We start from the raw sequence: 26,004 nt of genomic DNA on the forward strand, positions 1-26,004 counted from the left end.
AGCATACTTGGATGACATTGTTGTGTATTCAGATGACTGGCTTGGTCACATGACTACACTGAGGGAAGTTTTCACCCGTCTGTCCAAAGCATCTCTCACACTCAATCTCACTCAATGTGAATTTGGAAAAGGCACTGTGCTTTATCTTGGTCAGCAGGTTGGTCGAGGACAGGTGCGTCCTGTGGATGCAAAGATTTCTGCCATTACTGCTTTTCCCCCACCCATCACCAGGAGGGAGTTGCGCCGTTTCCTTGGGATGACTGGCTACTATCGCCGGTTCTGCAAAAACTTCTCCTCTGTAGCTGCTCCACTGACTGCCTTAACCAGTCCCTCAAAACCATTCAGTTGGTCCAGTGAGTGTCAACAGTCTTTTGAGAGTCTGAAAAGTCTACTGTTTTGCACTCCTGTTCTGTCTGCACCAGATTTCTCTTTGCCTTTCAAACTTGAAGTTGATGCCAGTGCGGTTGGGACGGGGACTGTTCTTCTACAAGAGGACTCCCAGGGCATTGCTCATCCTGTGAGTTACTTTTCACGAAAGTTCAACAAACAGCAACTTAAGTATTCTATTATTGAAAAGGAAACTCTTGCACTACTGTTTGCCTTGCAACACTTTGAGGTTTATCTTGGATCCAGTTTGAAGCCTCTTGTGTTTCTCTCCAGGATGCATAATCACAACCAACGACTCATGCGTTGGTCTCTGATTATTCAGAATTTCAACCTCAATATCTGCCACAAAAAGGGATCTGAGAATGTCCTTGCGGATGCCTTGTCACATGCTTTGTAGTTTAAAGTATGTAATTCCAAACATTATGTTTGGTCTTGTAAGGGTGGGGGTGTGACGTGCCAAGGAGCATTGTATGTTTGTATCTCTCCTCCCACTTCCCTGTGTGTGTGTGTGTGCGCGTGTGTTCTCTTCCAGGTGATTCCTGCAAGATACTGCTCACCTGTGAAGTGCAAGCGGTACTGGTGATTGGCTCCCTAAGTCCCCAGCTGGCCTATCCTGATGGAGGTGGACTTACAAAATGGAGGATGTCCCAGTTGCTCTGGCTCTTGCTTTGCCTTGCCACCTTGCTCTGCTCTCTGCTTTTGTAAACACTGTATTTGGTAAGCTGTGTGGTGGGAGGTTTTTTTTTGCTGAGGGACTAGGTAAGTTGGGGTACCCTGTACACTTTTGCACGCACGTAGGTGGTCACTGTTATTTCATTAGGTTTATTGGTTGTGCCACCCCTGTATTGTTCTGAGAAGCCATTTTGTTAGATAAGCTAGTGAGGCATTTTGTTTGTTTGATTTTATTCAGCTGCAGTTTAGGCAGGCCTCTTGTTGTTATATTAATTTCATTTACTTTGGCACAATCACGTTGTCCCATCCTCCCCCACCTCGTTGTGATATTTTGTTTTGTTCCACAATAAATCCAATTTATTCACTTCCACTGAAACTTGTCTGGTTGTTTGGTTGTCGTGTTCACATTCATCTGGTGGTTTCACCAGTTTTATCAAGGTTTATCTGGGCTGGAGCATGACCAAGGGTAAGGTTTAAAACACTTCTAATTGACAAAGACCATCAAGGCCTTGCAATACCAAATCTAAGGGAATACTATTATGCTGCCCAGATGAGATGATTACAGCTAAGACAGAAATAAAAAGAGGAGTTTCAGCAGAAGGAAATGAAGTGATTGAAATGTTTACTAATGCAAATAAATGTACACCTGTAAAGATTGTCTCTAGGTTGTATAAAGGTCTACAAAAGAAACTCATTATATGTAAAATGGAAATGGGAGCTAGAACTGAACATTAAACTGTCGGAGAGTGATTGGCATTTTATGTGTAGGACTGAACAAACTTCCACCAGCTCGAAAAAATGAAGGGATTTTGGATGGAAGAATTTAATTCACTTCTTCATCACACCACACATCAAAAATAAACAAATAGGTGAACAGCAGCAATGTTGAGGACAATGTGGGCAGATGAGTGCAAATCACATGCATGTTTTTTGGTCATGTGTAAAACTGCAGGGTTTCTGGGACAGAGTAGTCCAGATTCTTGAAGAGTTTTTTTCCTATAAGATACCTAGGGATCCCCACACACTGTACCTGGGCTTGATTCGAGAGGGTACTATTCAAAAGAAAGACTTTTATCTTTTCAAACTACTGATCTTGTCATGTAAAAAGGCCATGACAAGAAACTGGCTGAAAAGTGACCCCCCGAGTCCTGGACAGTGGCTGGATATTGTTGAGGAGATTTACTTGATGGAAAGACTGACTTACTATCTCAGAATGAAAGCAGGGACCCTGGACCAGCAGTGGCATAAATGGTAGTGATGTGTCGGTCACAAACGAAACGGCTCTTAGAGCCTGCTCTTTGAAGTCAACGATTGGAGGAGCTGGAGCCGCTTCGTATATTTTTCTCAACCTTCACGTGATTGGTCAGCTACATGATATGTGGTGGCGTGTGTGTCTCCGCACTGAGCAGGAGGGGGAGGGGCAGGGCTTACAGACACAGCACACACAGACAGAGAAGAAACAGGAGGGAGGCAAATGTGAGCGGGAGAGAGAGAGAGAACAGCCACTACAGAGACAACACTCGAAAGGTTTCCAAAACGGCAGGAAATTAAGCAAAATTTGGATGCATTTCAATAATATTGATAATACCAAAGAGTGTAGAGTATGCAAGGTGAAAATATCATATAGAGCAGGCCCTACAAATAACCTTCCATCAGTGCAGTTAGAAGAAAAGAAACAGGCAAGTGAACTTGCAACTGATGAGGGTGCCTGTTCATCTACTGCAACTGTTGCTGCTATGTCAGTGTCTACAGCCAATGCACCACCACAACAACCTGACCTCCAGCCCAGAGCTCGATGAGGCAATTTGTTCAAAAGGCTATGACCTCAGTAAGACAGAACACAATTGATGAAGAATTGGCTGAAATGGTTGCACTTGATTTCCAACCATTTTCAATCATGGATGACAAAGGATTCAAAAGCTTTACACATGCTCTCAATCTAATGTATGCAATCCCAAGCAGGAAAATTCTCTCCCAAAAAATTATCCCAAGCCTACATGACAAAGAACATGCTTCACTGCAAGAGAAAGTCAAAAAAGCCACAGCAGTTTGCCTGACTACTGACTGATGGACATCCCGAACCACCACATCCTACATGTCAGTTACATGCCACTTTGTTGAAAATTACAAAATGGTGTCCTGTTTCTTGATTGTTTTGAGTTTAGTGACAGACACACTTCTGAGAATTTTGCAGAGGAGCTGCTCAAAGTGGCAAAAGAGTGGGACGTGGAAAACAAAGTGGTTTGCTGTGTTAGTGACAATGCAGTCAACATAATAAAAGCAATTAAAATCCTGAAATGTACCCATCATGTCTTCCACACGCAATTAACCTGATAGTAAGAGATGCTCTGAAGGTGATGTAGCCGACTGTGGACAAAGTGAAGGCGATGGTGGAATTCTTCTACAGGAGCCAAGAGGAATGGGAGGTACTGCAGGAGGCATGCACTGTTATGGAGCCATTTGAGCAGGTCAAAGTGGAGATCAGTGCAGACAGGTACAGTGTACAAATATTATCACATTATTATTATTATTATTGTAATTATTCAATAATTATAATTTTTATTAGTTATTGTCGTTGTATTATTGGTATTAAAATCAGATTAGATCAGTTCTAAATCTAGATCAGATGTAACTAATAATATATACTGCTAAATAAAACAAAGCACATGATACAGCTATGATACAGCCTCCAAAATGCTGATCCTGTGCAAGGGTCTGCAGAGAGTGACAGCTGAGCACCAGACCAGAGTAACCGCAGGGAAGGTGACAGAGTTAGTGGCTGCTTTCTGTTCATCCATGGACAGAAAGTTCCACAAAATTGAATACAAGTATTCTCTCAGAAACCAGCATGTTTGACCCACGATATTCAAAAAGCTGGCCTTTAATGACAACAGAGATCTTCAGAGAATATCTGCAGCAGCAGCAAGATACGGCCAGCCAACTCCACTGCCAGGGGGCCAAGAGGGAGAAGACACAACAGAGGATGAACAAGAGGAGCCACAAGCATCTGCTGTTTGGAGGTGCTTTGAAGAACGAGCAACTGGAAACACAACAAGAAGGAATCCCTCTGCAGATGCAATACTGGAAGTGAGGTCTTATCTTGAGAAGCTTCTTTTCCAGAGAAGTGCAGACAAAATGATACACCTTACACAAGACTTCATTTCTGAATCTTAAACATTATTTTACCATTTAATTGAATACAACTTAAATATGGTTACGAGATCATTTTGTCTACTACAAAACATTTTTCTATTTCACTGGCAGATATCGTCCATGCTTTTGCATCCTGACATAAATGCAATCAAAATGGCAGTTAATTTGTCACATTCAGCTGTAACTAAGCTAGCTGTAGCAGATACACTAAAATTCTGAGTTCTTCAGACTTAACATTATCGAGAGCCATTTTCGGTCTCACTGCACATCTGACACCTCATCTAATTTGTTTGAGAGACTGTAGCCTACATTCTGCTGAATTCTACTGAATGACAATCCTAAAGATGGTTTATTGTGCATTGCAAACGCCAAAATATGTGTTCTCATATGACACCAACTTTGCTAAATGCCTGGCTAAGACGATCGCACGCTACACAGTAATAAATGGTAAGACTGCTGACTGTACCTGAGAAAGTATTGACCACTGTCACATCAAAATAAACCATAAACTACTGCTCAGTGTCTAACAGCTAACAGCTAGCTAGCGTCAGTTACTTGTAAAATCTCAATTTAGCTTGCACCTAAGTTATGCTAAGTTTGCTAACATTAGCAATAATGTCAGCTAGTTTGAGGTGTATGCTGGGCTAACCATAACATTACCAGCACATTTCCTGTATTAAAGAATGATTAAACATGGACTTACCTGCAAGCGATTCTCGGGCATCATCTCACAGCTTCTTCTTCTTTCTTTTATCTGCCCCTGACTCCTGCTGTCTTTTCGGGGCCATTTCCAAAAAAGTTGACAGCCTGCTGTCAAACTTCGTCAGGTCCAATCCAACAGACCACTGAGATAGGGAGGGCACCCACCCAAGCTTGGGAAGTTGAGTGTGTTGGGAGGGGGAGGACACCATTGTTACTTTTTTGAGCAGTTAAATATAGCTTTTGTTCTGCTTGTTTTGGGATATACATGCCTAAAAGTGTTTAATATTTCTATAGTGAAATAATATCGACATTATAGTTATTACGACTATCATGAGTTTTCATCCCCTCCAGCACTTTGTGCTCTACGAACAGCGCGTGATGCACATGGTGGGAGCAGTGGCGGCGGATAGAGAACAATAGAATACAAGCATTATCGAGACACCTACCTGATGGCAAACACACAGAAAAGCACACAGCAGAAAACCATGTTAAACACAAACAACAGAACATTTTACATGACATGATAGAGGCCCCCTACCTTATTGCTGTCAGTTTTGAGGCCTTTAACTTCTTCAGTGATCATGCTGCTGCCGCTGCAGTTTGGAGATGCCTCATGAAAGTGCTCCACAAGAGCAGACTTGTTGCTCACAAGGGACACTAGATTAGCTGAATGGTTGGTTCCCCAGATAGACTAGGACAGGTCAAAATACAGTATGACCAGTCTAAACATCCTTGATCAGCCCTGCTGTTGGTTGTTAACCTGATGACATGCTTCCTCATGACATGCATCCTGTCTCTTGTGAAGCTGCGCTCTTGTCATCTTTTTGCCAGCCTTTAAAGCAATGGGCCATGCTTTGCTGTGCCTGAGAAGTGCCAGTTGCTTTCATTCTCTGCATGTAGAGAAATGAGCTTGCGGACATCGTTGTCTCCACAGTCTTCCTCACCATTTTTCTCAACCAAATTATGCCTGCCTCCTGCTGCCAGCTGATTTTTAAATCCCCCAGTTGTGGTTCGCCCACTTAGAATGTAATCAGATCCATCACACCCCTGTTCCATACTGAAGGCATACACATTCACACATATGTCAACTAGGTGGAACAATCTGTCCCCTTATTCCCCCTAGCTTTCACACTGAGAGAAGTGGAATATCGGTTCAAGATTCCCACCTTGAAAAGTCATTGAATGGGGCTGCTATCTGCTAATGACTTTACTAGAGCCATCTGATGGAAATAGTGAAACACACCAAGAGCTCAGACTGGAAACATTTCCTCCAGAAGTCAAATGCAAGTTATTAGGTATGACGCTGCTCTTCAGCTTAGAAATATTAGCACTGTGTGATGTGCTGAAGAAATATTAGTACGATAAAGGGCGAGGGATTCAAAGTGCTAGTTCACTGCCTCGAGGCCAAGTATGTATGTTATGCCATCAAGAGATTCTGTTACTAAACATATGGAAAAGCACTTCAGACTGCTGGACAGCTCTCACAAAGGAACGTTAACTTCACAACTAACTTAATCAGTGCTGACAGGGATTCCAGTGTGCTCCTTTCTCCAGTGCTGTTGTTGCGGCAAAACCACATGTGGAAATAAGTTCAGCTGCGCAAGACTCATTGGGTCATTGGGTCAATGGAGCAATGGATGTGATGGAAGGTGCCTGTTACAATTTGGATGGGAACAGGGGACAAACACGGAACAAACTGACAAAGATATGAGGGAGAACAAAGACTATATACAGACACACTAAAGAGGAGATCATGTACAGTTCGAGTGAGGTAGGACAAGTACAGTTGAGGGAAAGGAACGGAAAAACATTGGAAGGAGGGGAACTGAAAAGCAAGACATGACACATGAGGGCACAATTTCAAAATAAAACAGGAAATACAAGAACACAAAAACTGGGATCATGAAAGTGCCACTTGTATTTCACATCATTTTGTGTTTCTTATATTAAACAGTTAACAGTCAGTAGGCGTTGGGATATTGTAAGCTGAATTAACCAAAACATCTCCACTCAAAGTTGACCAGTTAAGATAATAACATGCTGCTTGGAATGTCAATAATAATAATAATCCAGTATGATAGTAATCTATAAATGCTCTTTTACATAAGTAAAATTTGAATTAATGAGTTGATATGAATCTTATTTTATTTATTTGGGTTAACTACAGTTTAACAATAATAAATCAACTTTGCCTTAATGTGCTGTAATGTTAACATTATCCTGTAGTCACACCATGGCAAGCTAAGGGGACTGCATGAGAGTGCTGCAAGCTAGCTGAGTTAACATTACTGCTGAGTGGCAGTTTGTTTAAATATGATATGCCAGACAGATTCAACTATTTAAGATCCTTGTATTGTTTGCTCATAAAAAGAGGGCAATGTAATCCTTGAAAAGTCCAAATTTGGCTTCATGACTTCATGTTTTGCGTGTCTCCTCCAGACATATGCTATGGTTCAGTAGGAGCCTGATCTAACAATCACACCCAGAATGCAACGCTGTTCACAGTATGATACATTTATAGGAAATGGCAAGATGCCTCAAAATATTACACAGAATGCATTATTTCTAACAGTATTTTACAGTTTGAGATTAATTTGCCGATACCAAGTCGGATACTTAGCCCTAACTAATATTTTCCTGGTAAATACAGCTGCATTAAGATACAGCTGCATATGCTATCGCAACATTGGCCTATGTGTTAGCAGGTGAGTCTGTGACGCTGCACTGTAGGGGTGGGTGATACTGCAAATTTTGCCATCGACCCAATACAAAGTAAAAACAGGGCCAGTGTCGCCAATGTCAATACCAATACTTTTTAATAATTACGGTGGATGCATCGCACATTGCTAAATCTGAATGAATTTTCATGACCTTTAAGTGTTTTTGTGATTTTCCTTCAAATTATTAATAAGTTAAAAACCAGGACAGGATTTGGGCAAAGTTTTTATTTAAATAAAAAATCACACCTCAGGTTCAGAATAGAACAAACAAAACTATAATACAAAAATTATGACATATCATATTCAGCATATTTGTTTCAATTCCAGTAAATATATTCATTTAAATACACTTCACTTAAATACATTTCAATGGGATAAATGTATCAAGGTTATTAGGGGGGGCCAACAGGGGCCAGTGCCCCCGTAACTCTGAGTCCGGAACCCCTGTGGCCCCCCGACAGGGAGTCTGCATCAATGATACAATGACAGATTTCCTTTAATGATTTTGTACTGAAGGGAAAGGTGGAAATAAAGTTTCTCAGCAGTTTACTACATAATATTTTTTTTAAATTGTAAACACTGTTTTAAGTCCCATTTATCCACACTACAAATATTTTATCCACAGGTTTGCCAGAGTAACGTTATGCACGCATCTGCGTTCTAATAAAAATTGTGCTCTGACGTAAAAAAAATAAAATAAAATTGGGCTTGGGTCCACACTCAAAATTCAACCAATAGTGTCACTACAGCAAAGTGATGTCATGCATTGTTTCTGTGTGGAGTTGAGTCGGTCTGACCACCACATGAAGATAGTAGTAAATACTAAGCTGTTACTTTTCCTATTTGTTTTGAAATATTTTAGGTCTGATAAAAACTAATGAGAATAATTTATTCATGGTATATTTATTGAAAGTTTCCTTTTTTCTTTTAATGAGAATAATTTAAGCTGCAAGTAGCGATGAACGGGCCCCCGCAATCCACACGCATCAGGGCAGGCTACCGTCAGCTACCTTCCGATGAGCAGTGTTGTATAAAGTACCCAAAAGCCATACTTGAGTAAAAGTAAAAGTACCTTACTGGAAAATTACTCAAGTAAAAGTGAAAGTTGCCTGCTAGAATATTACTTGAGTAAAAGTAAAAAAGTAGCTAGTATTTACTGTACATAAGTATCAAAAGTAAAAAGTGGTGTTAATAGAATGCAATCAGAAATTTGAGTTGTAACATTTTCTTTATTCCTGTTTAATTTAGTTTTTAAGTTTTGTTTAATTTGCAAAGTGTCACAAGACACTTAAACACTCAGAATAAAGGAGCTTCAACGCCTCCTTACATAAACCCAACCATATACAAAAATACACAAACATATCCTTACAGACCCGCATGCATGCATGCCTACCAACATTCATACCCACGTGCATTCAATATAAAATAATTCCTAATGAACTCTTGGTGCGCGAAGGTGATGCAAACAAACAAAAACTTGATTGGTTGAACTTTAACATGACTTCAGTGTGACAGCACTTGAACTGTCCATCCAGTCATTACTGAACCCTGAGAAACTTTTTGTTCAACCTCAAAAGAAGTTGGTTCTCAAAATGGCGAGAACTCAGTCTCACTCTTCTTGGGCTGAAGACCAGACCAGCAGTGCTAAACAGCCTTTCACATGCTGCTGAGGCAGGTAAAGGTGTGTTTAGCTTCAGAGACAGCTTGCACAAGGCTGGGAAGGACTTCACTGATTCCATTCTATCTGATGAGAAGGCCAAATATCCCTCCAGTTCTTTGGAGCTGTCTGTGTGAGGTGACTGCAGTGAGGAAAAGAAGTCTTCCTCATCAGAAGAGCTTGGGTTGCCACCATCAGACTGCAGGGGAGGTGCTTCAAGGTGTTCTCTGATGTAGTCGCCTCCTGAAATGTGTTGAGGATGAAAATATGAATGATAAATGATAAATGAAATATAAATAATTTCTAACATGTTATCATAGTTTTGTACAAAATAGTTTGGTTTCGGTTATGACAACTATGTTGCAGTGTGTATTCTATGTTTGACATAGAATACACACTGCAATTGTTCATGCCGAAATAAAACACAATCAATTTTATTTTAAGGAATATAAATCACGCATTATTAATGCAACTATAACTGATCATTGAATTGCCAGTATTACAAGTCATACACGCCATACACTGTTATTTTTGGATGTTATTTGGATGTTGCCTTACCCATTCTGATGGTGGCATCATCCTTCGTCCAGGAAGTTCTGAATTTTGGGAGAAGAATCACGGCTGCAATTAACTCCGGGTCTTGTGTCATGTGGCCAAAACGAGTCTTCAATCCCGCCTGTATCAGAAATCAGAAACAATTGCATTACCATGTAAGCTTTCTCCTACTAAGGAGCGCAATTAAACAAGCTCTTGTTTTTTGTGATATTCCTTTGGCTGTTTTGGCACAGTAAGTGAAATGACACTGCCATCGAGTCTTACCTGTAGAGCATCCACCGAAGGCCTGCAGTATTTCACCGTCAACTTGACTCGGTCAAGTTTAGCAGTAAACAGGTCGATTGTGGGTAGTAGCCACCCCATCTGGACATTTTCTTCTGCCTGCAAGATGTTGGTGGCCTGGGCAACTGGGCTCATGACAGCGTTATACTCTGCAAGAAATGCAAGTTCGGCTGGATTGAACCTGTAATAAAAAACAAAAACATCACCATTCAATAACACTTCATAATCTGATGCAGAAAAGAATAACAGGATGAGTAAATAACTAAAATGGTAAGTGGAAGTAGGAATACAACTGCGATATAGTTAATATTTGCAGAACAGACAGAAAATTTCACATTTTCAATTTAAAATAGGCTTTATGGACAAACTGATTAATCCAGGTGTGTCTGACCTCACAAAAATAGTCAGACACACCTGGATTATTCAGTTTGTCCAATAATGTATGACAGGAAATATAAAAACTGGCTTAAGTTCAGGAAGTAGTGGAGCTGTGCATAAAGCCTATCATGAAAACAATGATACTGTACATTATTACTTACATTGGAACTTTGAACTCTGTGCAGATTACTCTGATGGCCCCCTCTCCCTTGTCTTTGATGATCCTTAGTAGTCTCTCCACTGCCAGAAAGAAGGAATTCCACCTGGTAACATTTGGGCTGAGCAGCTGGAGGGAGCACACATCTCAAACAGTTTCAGCTGCAAGTGTCGACCGGCAAGATTTGTTCCAGAGGGCACTGCACTTGCCAAATGTTGAACGGTGCATTTTCTTGTATGGCTCGTTGGACATTGCTTTTGCAGCATCAACTGTAGCGATGAGGTTGATTAGGTGACAAGCGCAGCGCTGGTGCTTTGGCAGCTCGAACTCCAAACCATCATCTTCGCTCAGAAGTCCTGACACATCCACAAACACCACTTCTTCACTCTCCTCTTCATCCTCTTCAGCCTCTCTTGGTTGAGATCGATCACCATCACTAACTGCTTCCACTGCACTGTTATCTTCACCAAAAACCTGGAAAGCTTTGACAAAATTAGAGCCGTTGTCTGTTGTTGTTCTGACGATCTTTCCTCTAATCCCAAACTTGGCATTTGCCAACAACTCGAAAGTGTGCGAGCCTCTCAGCTGTTTGCAGGCTAGGGCTACCGAGCATCTTTTGAGAGTGTCTGCGTCGATCCAGTGGGCAGTAACACCAATGACGCTTCGTCTTCGGACAGACCAGCAGTCAGTGGTGGTGGCGATATACTCAACTCCCCTCATGGCCTCAGTCACCGCTGTCTTCATCTCCTTGGCGGCCTCGTCCATCCTGGAGCCCAGCGTGACTCTTGTCATAATTTTTGCTCTGGCATTAGGCAGCAGATCCTTCACAAACTCTATAAATGGTTCTTGTTCAACCAGAGAGAGGGGCTGGAGTCCATGGACCACATACTTCAAGACAGCTTTATCAAGTGACCTAAGATGAGAGAAGATAAGAAAACCAGGGATTTTTTCTTTTTTTTTTTTTTTTTGCTACAGCAACAGTGACAGAGGGAGTACTGCTAATAAACAAGATAAAGCTTACCTTTGGGACACAGCAGAACAGGTTGTGGTCAGAAATGTGGTCATCTGCCTGTTGGTGCTGGTGGAGGGAGTCTCAGTTACAGGCCTCTTTCTTTTAGCTGATGTCAGCTCTTCATATTTTTTAAGTTGGTTTGGATGTTTTCTCTGGAGCAGTGAGAGAAACACATTGAGAGAGCGAGGATCTCACTGCCTTTTTATCAGAGGGGCAGTAAGAAAAAAACAAAAAAAACAAGCAAACAAACAAACAAAAACGTAATCCTCGACTGTATAGTTTCACCGCGTGGAACAACACACTCTTTGCTTCACCATTAAAGTCTATTGACAGTGTCAGTGTTGTGTCACTGTTTATTGCACTGACGCTTAATAAATGAATGAATGAATGAATGAATGAATGAATGAATGAGAAGAAAGTCAACAAAAAAATGTGACCACTTGGAACGATCATCACTGATAAATATGTCTAACTCCAGCGTTATATTTTTACAGTTGATTAACATACATGGCTAAATCATTAAATCTCCCTTCCAATCCATACATAACTAACATTAAGTTACCTTGAACTGGATAACGTTCCTAACGTTACTACTACTAACGTAGCTAAGCTAGTAGCCGTTAGCGTTAGCTAACTAACACTATGAAAAATACAGTCAGTTAACGTTAACTAATAAAAATGAATGTTGCAGTTCACAGGATTAGTCTTTTATAACTTACCTCAACGTGTTTCCTAAGATTGGATGGAGAGTTTTTGTAAGCCAATATCTCACTGTTTTTAGGAAGGCACAGCAGACATTTCATCCGGTAGGAGGAATCTTTCACTCCGATGTAGCTAAACATTCCCCGCAGGTATGGCCACGGGTGTTCATCGTCATCGTCGTCGTCGTTGTCGTCTATGCTGGTTGTTTCAGCAGCAGGTTCAGGTTCAGTCGCCGATTCAGTCGCCGATTCAGTCACCTCCACATTTTAGGCTTCTCTGTCTTCCTCCTTCTCTTCAAATAACATTAGAGACCCGACTTGTCTGAGACTACTGACATGATAATGCGACCATTAATTTGAAATGTACCCGCTGGCCGCTGATTTCATCCGCCGCACAACGGGGTAAACCAATGATAACGTCTTGCGGTCTGTATCTCCAACATCATTGGCTACTAGTCCCACTACAATAATACGAAGATTGTCCATTGGCTATCACGTTCCTTCTTATTTTGTAACGAGTAACGCGGATGCTCAGGTAAATGTAATGGAGTAAAAGTATTGATTTTTTTCGGAAAATGTAGTGAAGTAAAAGTAAAAGTCGTCAGAAATAGAAGTAGTAAAGTACAAATATAAAAAAATACTACTTAAGTATAGTAACGAAGTATTTTTACTTCGTTACTATACAACACTGCCGATGAGGATGCTGTTCCTTTATAATTTCATGGCCCGCTCCCGCTGGTATTAAACAATGTATGCTGAGGTCAGAAAAGCTGCATGAACTGCTGCATGATTCCCCGGACAAAGACTGAGTCGATGGTCCGCTTCTGGAGCTGGCTGAAGAAAATGTCCACACAAGGCATAATGCAATGAATTAATTTAAGGCAGAAGCTGAAAGTATCATTGTCCAGTAGTGTCACAAACCCTCCAGCTTCCCGCAGAGTAGTAGGCTCAAACTTCCCTGATGGTTTCAAAACACTGGATGATGTCAGCTTTGTGCTCAAACACAGAGTTTACGGCATGGATATGGAAATTCCATCTTACTGTGCTTGCTCTTGGGAGTCTGTGTGCCACCACTTTATCAAGTACACTGGTTCTCTTACGAGAAAAAAAAAAAAAAAAATCCAGCCAGGTCAGAGAAGAACTGATTAACTAATGGCATGTGAGATGTCACCTGCTGCATGATAAAAGCTGCAGAAGGTGACAAGGAAGATGAATATTTAAAAAGCTGAAAAGTAAGAAGGCTGAAAAATGAGGACGCCAGAGCGAGTGACAAAACAGGTACTGTCTGCTCTCTAAAATTTAGGCTCAAAATTAACATTGCGGCTTATTGGGGAATTGCTGGAGTGCTTATTGCTCTGGGGCTTCAACAGCCGAAACTGTAATTCCTACATCTGAATTAAGACGATCAGCTGAAAGCCAATAAGATTTCCTACATTTCTATGTATATATTGTCTAAGTAAAGTAAAAGATGTGGATCCAAATCAAGCTGAAGAGAATTTTTTCTCCAGTTTTTCTAGCTGCTCTTTACTCTAGTGATGATGTCACGCACTCTAGCTCACGCAATACACACCCATTATAAAATCAGAAGCTAAAAGTCAATTAAAACTGTGATGATTTCAAAATCGTAAAAGATTTTAAGAAGCTGAATACATGCCCAATAGTTCAAAGTCCTCTGACTCTTTTAAAGTTGGAATTGTGTCTCTAGCTCAAAGCATGAGGGACAAGGAGAGGTTGGAAAGGAAAGAGGACTCAGATGCAGTATTGGCAGAAGTAATGTCAAGTTTTATTAATCTGTTTTTGCAACTCTTCAGAAAGAATGATAACAGAATGGCTATGAAAAATCTGGAAGACGTACAAGACAAACAACATGAAACACAGAAAAACTCAAAATGCTCCCGCAGGAGGAAAACCTACTCTATTCTCGAAATGTAGTAGAGTATCAAAATTACAAAAGAAAATCACTCCAAAGAGGAAGCACAAGGCTATGAAAAATATCTACTCTTTCTTATCAAACTAAACAAAAAAAAAACAAACAAAAAAAACAAAAAAAAAAATCGCTCACAAGGAGGAGAAGGGAAAAGCTATTGAATCTCAAAATGTAAAACACAAAACCTAACCAGAAAAATACAAACTCAAAATCACTCGTCTCAAGAGGACAAAATTCAGATAAATAAAACAAGAACAATACTTATCAGGACTAGGAACAATACTGTGGATCAGGGCTTCGGTACACAACATGGAAGACGAAATACTTTGGCGACGCAGACAGGGGAAGACAAAGACTTTATACACATGGGGGAAGGGAACACAGGTGAAAACAATCACGAATTAGGGATGACATCAGACCAGGGACACAAGAGGAAGGGCAAGTGACCTGAAACGAAAGGAGAGTTACTTTCAAAATAAAACATGAAATTCACAAGACAGATCCCAAGACAAGACAACCTCACCGCGATGTGACAGAAAGTCAATGAGTTTTGAAGAAGATTTGAAGATTTCCACATTTAATTCCATTGACACTAATTAAACTGCCACCAGAACGCCACTTATTGGCCGATTTGCACCAAATTAAACACAATGTGCAGGAATTTCTTGTTTTATATTTTGGGCATCTTTTGGTTTATCAAAATTCTTTGAATAACTTTTTGTCAAATCGGTCAAATGGCCTAGTCGCGATTTTGAAAATGGAAAGTTACCGCAAAAGTGGGTGGGGCATACACCACACAATTCAACTGAATTCAGGGAACATGTGGATATAAGCTTTAACAATGTGTGACATATGGAAATGAAATTCATAGAGGTGCTATATCATAGCACCTGTAGCGTTTCTGGCCCATAACTCCCACAAAATGGCCCTCATTTATCAATCTTACCTGAAAACGGGTGCAGATCTAAGTGCAGAATTGGTCTTACGACAGGACCCAAGTGTGATTTATGAAACATTCGTATCTGACCAATTCCAGTGTACGAATGATCGGGTCATGATAAATGCGGCAGCTGAATTTGATCATCATTAACATGTTACACCCCTAAATATTCCTGGTTTGGAGGCCTCGCCCACTGAGGTCAACCGTGGAGACAAGAAATACTGGCAAGAAGATAAAGTTTCAGAGATGGAGATCTGCATCCCGGCAGTGCCAGCACATCACAGGCACTCCGTTCACTAATGCAATGTTGTGCAAAACTGTACAGGCGAAAATAATATTGCACACTGAGTAATAACATATAACATAACATAACATTGTCATGTTAGGCTGTTTAGCCTATCATATTTTATTTTACAAAAAAGTGGCATCAGTAAAAACGTGGGCTTTTTTATTATATTATTTTATTTTTTTTAATTTGTTTTAAGAATCCATTTTGATCTGTTCTAAATATGTGACTGCTTATGCTTAATGACAGCTGAGGTTGGTTTAATAATTACTTTCAGACTCAGCAAGATTTTTCTGTGTTGCACCGCAAATCCGTGCTCAGACCTGACGTGAGATCTGATCGTAGCTTCCGCTCACGTCCAAATTGATAAATGCCAAAGCTTGCATGGAAATGGTCGTACGCACGGTTTTCTGCTGTACGTTTGTTTGATAAATGAGGGCCAATAAGTGTTATGGTGTGGGTGCCAGATATTGAATTATATGGCCGCCAGAGCACCACCTAGTGGTGGATCAGTAAGCCCTTCGTCAGCTGTCCTGAATTTGGATTTGTTGTACTAAATCATGCCCACTTTGACCACTCGTTACTTAACTATATGACTGGTCTCTGGAGTGACCCCACATCAGTACTGTTTCATTTCTATTATTGCAACAAAAAATGAGAGTGACAAGGAAAAATCCATTTATGTTGATTAGTGTGTGGTGACTTAAGAAAGGAAAAGTGCAGCAGAAGTGGGTGGGGCCTATGTCAGAAAACCTAGCTCTATTCGTGAAATACATAAATATGATGTTTATGAATGTGTTCTTTAAAAGGTCTACATTAAAGGCAAAAATGCATTTACATCCGGTATGTGCCACCTATAGGCCAATTTGCACCAAATTTGGCACAGAGCCTCTAGATGAGGAACAATTGACTTAAGTTTGATGTTGAAAGCATTTAGTTTGACCGAAATATGAAACAATATGTGCTTTTTAGCTAGCAAAAAAGATTGTTTGGTTATAACCAGCAGATTTTTTTGGAGTGCCAAAATTCTTTTGACAACTTTTCATCAGACACATCTGGAGGATTCTATGTGCAAAGTTTCAGGCAGATGGCACTTAAATTGTAGGAGGAGGTCAAAAAAGGAGGTTTTGCACATGTGGCGATTTAGCGAACAAAATGTGCAGCAGAAGTGGACATGTCCTATGTCAGAAAACCCAGCTCTACTAAGGGAACAAATGGATGTAGTTAAAATGTGGAAATTAAAGATAAAAACAGGAGTTTGGCTGAAATTAATGTTATTTGTTTATCTTGTAATAAGCCACGCTCACATTGACCAGTTATGACCACCATCAAGATATGGCCTCAGGATTGGCCCTACATCATACCGACCAAATTTAGTAAAAATCGGTGTAGCCGTTCAAGAGATAAAAACTTCCCATATTTTTAGCACCTTCTAGTGGCCAAAATTCGCCAAATTTGGCTCATCCCCTCCCAGTGTCATGGCAACCAAGGATCTCAAATTTGGTGTTAATAGCATTTAGTTTGACTGAGATATCAAAGAGTTTATATTTTTATAGCTAGCTACAGAAATTTGTTTGTTAATAATTTTCGCATTTTTTGACCAAGCAAAATTCTTTCAATAACTTTAGATCAGGTCCAGTTGAAGGGTATTTGTGCCAAGTTTCATGCAGATGGGACAAAACCCCAAAGAGGAGTTAGAAATAAAACTACAAATTTTTACAATGACGATAGGGTTGCATACGCGTTCCCTCTGCCCCTCGGGCTTGGCCATCTAAATAAATGCTCCTTAGAAAAACAATAGGGACCTCGCAGGTCGAGACCTGCTCAGGCCCTCGTAATCATTCGAAAAACAACAGAGACCTCGCAGGTCAAGACCTGCCCAGCCCTAAGAACAAAATATATATATATATATATATATATATATATATATATATATATATATATATATATATATATATATATATATATGCGATACCCACAGGGTTGAACAATGACATTGTCAGGCTTGTTCACGGCCTCCATATTAGTCCAGAACAGACTGACGTGGCTGCAGTAACTGCCACCCTGCACACCAGATTAAAAACCTTTGTTTTTGCCATGTGGCCATTCTATAATCATCAGAGTAGTAATAAGTAAATAAAGGATGTTATGAAATTAGTAATATATTAATAAATTAGTTATATATATATATATATATATATATATATATATATATATATATATATATATATATATATATATATATAATATAATATAATATATTATATACACATACATATATACATACATACATATATATATACATATATGATCCCTGATTGGGATGTAACATCCGATCAAGTCTGAAACCATGTGACTGGCCCTGATTTCCGATCACGTGATCGAAACCGGACATCCCTGCTCACTACCTTACTTTGTCTTTAAAACTACAAAAATTCTGTGAGGGCACAGTACTATATGATATGAAATGATATGATATGATATGATATGATATGATATGATATGATATGATATGATATGATATGATATGATATCAAGTGTCACACATCTCTTCTTTGTCTTTAGAATTAGACTAGTCCAATCACAGAAAAATTGCACAACAAACTCTCAGAGCTCACAGAAAGTGGACCATAATATCTGCATTAATATATACACAAAGACCCACACTTCATACAGCTCCTTCCAGCCTTTGCAATGTCTACAATAGGTGTCTTTATAATAGCCAATTGTTTCTCCAAAACAACCAATGCACAAACCTCAGCCAATAAGGGAATCTGTGAGTAACCCTATGCACATTTCATCACACAGCAGCACTATGTGTTCCCACAGTATGCCACCACTGATAGACAGACTTCAGAAAAGAAGAACAAAAGTAATATGGCAGGTCCTGCCCTTAATTTATACATACATTCTTCTGCATTTACACAAAGAGCAGGTGGGGGGTGTGGGCTGGGCTTTGCTGAGATTCTCCTCTTTGGCAGCTCTACAATGAGAAAGGCAACAGCTGTTCATTTGATGCCGCCTGCACCTTTGTTGACCCCATTTCCGTTTATGCGGTCGCTGGGATAGTGGAGAAATTAGTTGTATTACCCGCTCCCTACAGCGGCAGGTCTAGCTGTGATTCTGCCCAGATTCTGTCCATTACAGTGGCCCCTCTGTCTGATTAGCCTCAACACACTCACTAACATGCCAAATCACTGCTTCGCTCTGTGGACGCGTACCTCCACTCTCTGAAAAACAGATAGAGAAAACATGAAGTCCAAGGCAGATAAGCAGGAGTATAGATGACAAATGTGCTTCAAATTGCATGCAAAACCACGCTGTTTTGTGCCAAAATGTCTGGAACATGACAGATATTATTTGAAGTGCATTTGCAAGGATAATATGAAAGTAAACCAACATATAAGACATTGTCATTTGCCCATAGTATTTCAGAGCCATATATTTTATGGCTCAGGAATGTCAGGGATAAACTACTTTGCACGCAGAGATGTCGTAATAACTCTTTTTGAACATATCATCAGTTAAAGCAAAACTAACAGAACTTTGTATGGGGGATAAATTGAGAGGTTAGAATCATAGCTATGCATCAGCTATGCTGATTCCTGTTTGGCTGGAGCACTTAACAGCAGAGTGTTAGAGCTGCCTTGCAAATTTTTCAACAGATCAGTCAGTCCTTCCTCTTTTTAGTCTTTTTCTGATTTTGTGTAAGTTTAAATGTGGTGAATAATCATCATTTTTCCAACTTGCTTAGTTTGTCTCCTCCTTTTGTTTCAAATGCAAATAATCCACAGTGCATATTTGAATGCTGGACCTATGCTTTCTTCATTATTCAACAGCATTACAGCAGTGTTTTTACAATTCTGTTGACATTAAACAATGCAGAAAAAGCTTTACTGATGTGTAGTCTAGGGCTGCATGATGAATTGGAATATCAGCAAAATCATAATATAGTCTAGTACAATATAAAATTTTCAGAAGCTTTGATTAAGGTAAGATTTTTGTTCAGACCCCAACAATTGTCACATCATCATGATTTTAATGAAACAATTTAAATGAAAAAAAAAATGTGATGTAAAAATGATCTTTCCCATGAATATTGATTCAAATTGCAAACCCTTTTGTTTATATCCACTCATGGATACCACCCACCAAATAAAGAGTTTAGTCTTGGCCTGCACCAATTGTGAGGATATAACATTTGTTGTGAATTAATACTTTACACATAAAACAGACTTGACTTGACTAAATATACCAGATTTTTTTTCCATCAAATCTATGCATCACTCCCTGAGAAATAAACAAATATATAAGTGTCAGCCCTAAATTGCAACATTAAAGTAAGTGAGAAAAAAATAAAATCCTGTTATATGTCCCTTCATCCACAACCAAACCAATAGTTAATGAGGTCCAGTCTGGGCCATGACTGATCCTCCAACCAAGCTTTATGGAAATCCGTTCAGAAGTTTTTGTGAAATCCTGCTGACAAACCAACTAACAAATGGACACAGGTTCAAACATAACCTCCTTATTGGAGTTATTCTGTCTCTTGTAATTTGTTGTGCAGCGTCAGTTGATTACTTGCTTTTTGTCATTTTAAAGGTTTTGAAACATCAGTCGTTTCATTATAATGGCCATCCAAATAATGTTTATAGATGAAATACACAGTCTCGAGTCACTAATTGTTATTAAGATTAGTTGCAACTTTACAGAAAACAATTGCTTAAAAAATGGTTCAGAAAGCATTTAATTGTTTGTTTAAAGTGAAATAAATTTAACTGACATTTAATTAGGCTAACTATTAAAGCCATTTACTAACTATGGTTATTATAATGCAAATTTGTTCTCTGTCTCCATCTCTGTCATCCTCAGTCAGATCACCCAAGAAGGTTTCATCATGCATATGCACGCATATATTTATGTATAATCTGTTATTATAGATTTGATTCTCATGGATTATATGCAGGGGATAACTTTATGTGTAATTGTTGTACATTATTTTTGACAATATAAACATAGACCCATGTTTACAACGAAGTTCTGATTATGTATTATATTTACTATTATTTAATATAGGAAATCTATTTACCTGTAGGTAGTGAAAGGTTCAGAGATTGGACTGGTTTCACTAAATACAGTAGCAACAATTTATAGTGCCTATGATCATTTAGTGGCTGAAATAATCCACCAATAAATACAGTGATTATTTTCCCATATAGTTCTTTAACAAGACCCTCTAAAGGATGAATGGGTATAGCTAATGGATTGATGGATGTAAAATAATGCTTTGGCGCAGTATCAAAGTAGGAAGTTGTCTTGATGCACATTTTAAATATTCTATGTTGATGAAGAGAGAGAGAAAGATAAACTGGTGGAGAAGGTTATGGGTTTTTCAATGTACCATGCACCAGTATGTTAATTGTAAGACATTGATATTATTATGTCACTTTATTATGTTTATTATTATTATTATTATTATTAGTAGTAGTAGTAGTAGTTGTAGTAGGAGTAGTAGTAGTAGTAGTACTGTTATTGTTACTATTATTGTTGTAATTAATTTGTCTATTTAGAGCAGTCTCTAGTGCAGATTCTGCCAAATTACTGGAACTGCAGCACATAGTGCACGATCTCCAACTCTGTCTGCCCCCCATCCATTTTTATTGACGTTATGCACAAGAGACATTTTAACTGAAATACCCTTTTTTAATATTCACTCTCAACACAACAGCGGCCAAAGTCAAATCGATTGTGGCTGAATTAAAAGTACCTGATGCAGGGTGTCTCTAATCCGCAGGGTCTTTTAAGAGTCACCTGGCCTGACAAATGGGCCCTTTTAAAGGAGTATAATATGTTCTTAAATTATTTTATTGATGGGAGGGGGACAGTCACGCCAGGTACCCATACAAACTGACTTTACACGCTGTGAAAGGGTCAATTTGGCCTCCATTTTTTCCATTTCTTCGTTATCTGCATTTAGAGTCAAACTGAGAGGCTCAACGTGAGCTGGGATGGGCTTGGAGTAGGTTTGGCAAATTTCAGAATTTGAGAGGTTCTTTCATTGTACAAGGAATTTGCTAATAGTTTGTATTTGCTCAGTTCTGGATTGCTTTGGTCAGGTTCTAGTACTGAACTCCAGATTTTTTTTGTACATAAATATATAGATATTCATATTTACCTACAACTTTTGTTTCAATGATTGCAATGTTGGCTCTTTTCTCTTTGCTGATGCTTTCAAGCTTAAAGTGATCTTCATGGGGACTTGCAAATCAAGCTTTTTGAACCTGAAAAAGCTAAGTACTTTCACAGTGTTGCTTGAGTCCCTTAATTCTTCCCAGCAAAGGAAATCATTAGTCTGCCCTCTCTTACAGATGATTAACACATGACACAAAGCTTTTGAACCCTCCCCATGTATGTCTAACAAATCTGCTCCATAAGGAGCCTTATGCAGTGGCTACCCAGAATGGTGATTTATATTTCATAAGTCTGGCAATTTCCCCCTGAAAACAAATGAATAATGCTGAATCGAGCAAAAAAAGGTGTGTAACGCTTTTCAAATCAGCAGACTCTGTAAAAGGAAGACTGCTAATTACATTGCTGTTTGTATGACCTCTGCTTAAGTGCATGAAAGCCTCTTGCGAACGACAGGTGAAATTGGATTTTCAAGTAACATTTTAAAGGTCTATGTGGGCACTCTGCCTAATAAAGCCATTTGTAAATGACTCCTCTTTTAGACTCCATTAGGAAGTGGAGCAAGAAATATTTTGTTATAGGATTCAGAGTCAATAAGCATGTAATCAGGACATCCAGAGAATGTAACAACCAGTGAAGGGGATAATTAATGAGATTGCCTTATGAGCTGCTTAATTACTGACTTATGGCCTTGTCACTTGTCCCTCCAAGTGCTGCATTTGCTCCCTAGTTGCCATTATGCCCTGATTGACAGAGATGGCAACCATGGGAGTGAACCAAGACATCTGCGGGTATTAATTGGCTATTTACACATGGAAAGCAGGCTGAGAATTACTGTGAACAGTAATTAATATGTCTGAAGAGCAGAGGTCAGGCTTCTGTGAATGAGCTTTGCAGTGTAAACATGATATGCAGTGGTCATTTATTTATATGAATCATGGAGCATTACATCAAACAGATATTGAGTTAGATATGATATTGTGGTCCACAAAATGTTTATTTGCATTCAAACGCTGGGGTGAATGTATTCAGAAATGTATGCATGTACAGATCTGCTAATATACAGTCGTTTATTGTTAAGATAAAAGCAATATAAACAATATACAACATTTACATGATCATAGTGAATACTACATACTACATAATTATATGTATATGATAGTTACAGATAAATAAAAAATACATATGCAATTCTGCAGCCATGATGTGAGAAAAAAAAGCATGCATATGTGCAGTACTACACACTTTAAATACACACTAGGATGATACAATACTAAAAATTATATTTCATAGAAATACAAAAAAATGCAATGATACAGAAAAATTAAAATAGAAAAGCTCAATAATAACAATTAGACTATTTGTATATAATGATATACAGAGATGTGACATGCACCATGTACTTTTCTTCAACAAAGGAATATAAGCAAAAAATCTAAACTCACACTTGCACACAACCCAAAATAAGTGTTCTTTCTGCTCAAATAATGCTTGAAGTGAAATGAAAACCCAAGGATTAAATCCTCAGCTATGACTCAAACTTCAGTCTTAAATGAATGTTTGTAACAAACATTAGCATTCAAACATTAGTGAGGTACAGAAAAAAAAGAGGAGAAGGATCCCATGAAAGTAGGAAGGTTAGTCGAGTTGGTGTGCATTTGGGATGTAGAGGAAGCCAGGATTATTCAGAACCACATGAGTCCATTCACCTCCAGGGTTCTGGTCTGGGCTTTGTATAACCTGGTTAAAAAAAAGAAAGAAAGAAATCCAGTGTGCCTACCCTCAACAGGGGTGGAACTCAAAACCAGCCCAAGCCCCCCTCCTGCATCCACCACACACAAGCACATACACAGTCTGTTAATGGGTGTGTGTGTCCACTGACCCGATATGGCCTGTCCTTTCTGAAGGCAACAAAGGTGGGAGTGAAAAAGGTGTGAGATCACACACATTTAAATGAACTAGATGAGTGCTCTTATTCATGCGATACCCACAGGGGTGAACAATGACATTGTCCGGCTTGTTCACAGCCTCCATATTAGTCCAGAACAGACTGACGTGGTTGCAGTAACTGCCACCCTGCACACCAGATTAAAAACCTTTGTTTTTGCCATGTGGCCATTCTATAATCATTAGAGTAGTAACAAGTAAATAAAGGATGTTATGAAATTAGTAATCATAGGATTTTACTGTATACATCAGTTTATATATATATATATATATATATATATATATATATATATATATATATTATATATATATATATATATATATATATATATATATATATATATATATATATATATATATACCACCAATAACCTAAGCTGCCAGTCAGTCTCGCAGTATGAATAACAGTGGAATGTACCATAAGTTGAGTTGTATTCACTCAGTTTGGCATTGTGCACCGGTTAGAAATACTTTTTGTCATCTGCGAATGCAAACAATGACTGTAGGACCGACATGCTGAGTCATGCTATGTACTAGTCTAAATGCTACAGAATGAACACAACAGCTCTATGTTTCACAATTTAAAACAAAAGTGAATGATACACCTCGTAACCTGGTTGATTACCATAATTTTTAATCCGTCCATGCAGACAAATGATCACATGAAGGACCAGCATGCTAGTAGCATAACAACATAGTAGCTTCTCTTTTTGGCAGACTGATCAGCTGATTAGCCTGGACAGGCTCCAGCCTCCTGCACCCCTGTAAAGGGAAAGCAGTTACAGCTGATGAATAAATGAATGTTTGATACATGACTCTAAACACTGACACTGCTGTGTTACATGTTGTGCCTCTTCTGCTTCTAGATTGCCAACATGTTCTGTAAAATCACACACTAGGACAGCATCATACCATTTTTTTTTCTGTGTAAACAAGGCTGGCATAATGAAGGGGTTTTATTGTGGCACGGTGTAAAAAAGGGCAAATGTCACTTCTCATGACAGTGGTATTACCACCAGTTACCCACCCCTCACTTTTCAGCCAGTCACATATCCCATGTCTAAGATGAACAGTCACACATAGCTATGTAAATGCCAGTGCTAAATGAGGGCAGTGCATTGGAAGAAATAATGTTAATGATGTAAAAGTTTATTTGCCCCATTGCTCACATAGAACGGATGTGTACAGGAAGTGAACACTTTTTTTTTTTTTTTTTTTTTGCCCGTGCCCTAAGAGAGTCCAAATCTTTTGGGTATAAAAAAGATGTGTGATGCCGGTTCGACTCAAAATGAGACAAACATCTTCTGCTAAATAATGCCTGAAGTAAAATTTAAAAAAAAAAAATCTTCAGGTATGACTGGGAAGATAACTTTATTTTCAGTCTTTTATGAAGATGTTTGTAACAAATATTAGCATTTTGACATCAGTAAAGAATGAAAACAAAACACTGATCCGGATCCCATGAAATATATAAAGTAGATGACTTCTGCTGTTTTTCTAAGTAAAGCAATGACAAACCCAAACACAGAGAATAATAGTGCAAGGATATTTTACAATATTTTAGTTTTACAGAAGTGTTGAATTTGACACATCACAAAAAGGGAATCCTTCTGACATGAAGTTAAGATAACTATGTCAGGTAGAGAAATTCAAAACATTAACCAGTAAAACACTAAAAAAAATTTAATTTTTCAATGTTTATAAATAATTGTATACATTTAAGTGAGATTTGCTATAGCTGTACTGTAGCTATATACTATACCCAGACCAATGAATTGTAGCCCATAACCTGTATTTGTGACTTAAAGTTGTGAATTTAAAGAAGGTAAAAAAATTACGATATGACTGTAAGTAATATTCAGTCTGATTACCTCACTACTTCAATATAACCTGATCAGATTTACGAATTAATCCAAATGCTACAATTTCATTTGATACGCATGCTTAGTGGGTCAGAAAGACAATTAGAGAATCAGATGCATTTTCAGATTTATACATGGAAGCGTGAACATGCCTTGGTTTTACTGTCCTAATTTCAGAGCCACCCCCCCCCAAAGACAGGAAGTGTCAGACTTGGGGGGTGGCATGCTGCCTGAGGGGGAGCATTTGCTCTTGGAGTCAGAGTCCCTCACTCCTGTGTGGATCCCCGCTGGAGCAACCGAACAGGCCTAAGCCCCTCTTTTCTCACTGCTCTCCCTGTAAATTGAATGGCTTTTGCTCACCTCTTTTTTCATTTTTCTTCCCATGGCCTCAGCAGATGAGGTAGCAGTTTTCTCTTTTTCTTTTTGCTCACTTGGAGGAAGCAATTGACCAGCAAGAACTCAATAAGCAACATGTCC

General features: G+C 38.9%; 1 protein-coding gene across 1 annotated transcript; it reads right to left on the reverse strand.

Moving 5' to 3' along the window:
• Positions 1-7,851: 7,851 nt before the first annotated feature.
• LOC119030967 lies at positions 7,852-12,831 on the reverse strand. Its single transcript, XM_037118999.1, has 6 exons — positions 12,395-12,831; positions 11,685-11,827; positions 10,668-11,576; positions 10,111-10,309; positions 9,850-9,967; positions 7,852-9,534 (listed from the first exon to the last, which is right to left on the reverse strand). Exons 1-3 carry the CDS (start codon positions 12,515-12,517, stop codon positions 10,811-10,813), a joined length of 1,032 nt encoding a protein of 343 aa, XP_036974894.1. The 5' UTR covers positions 12,518-12,831; the 3' UTR covers positions 7,852-9,534; positions 9,850-9,967; positions 10,111-10,309; positions 10,668-10,810.
• Positions 12,832-26,004: the final 13,173 nt, after the last annotated feature.

Source organism: Acanthopagrus latus, chromosome 13 (genome assembly GCF_904848185.1).
Source record: "Acanthopagrus latus isolate v.2019 chromosome 13, fAcaLat1.1, whole genome shotgun sequence".
In the NCBI taxonomy this organism is placed as follows: domain Eukaryota; kingdom Metazoa; phylum Chordata; class Actinopteri; order Spariformes; family Sparidae; genus Acanthopagrus; species Acanthopagrus latus.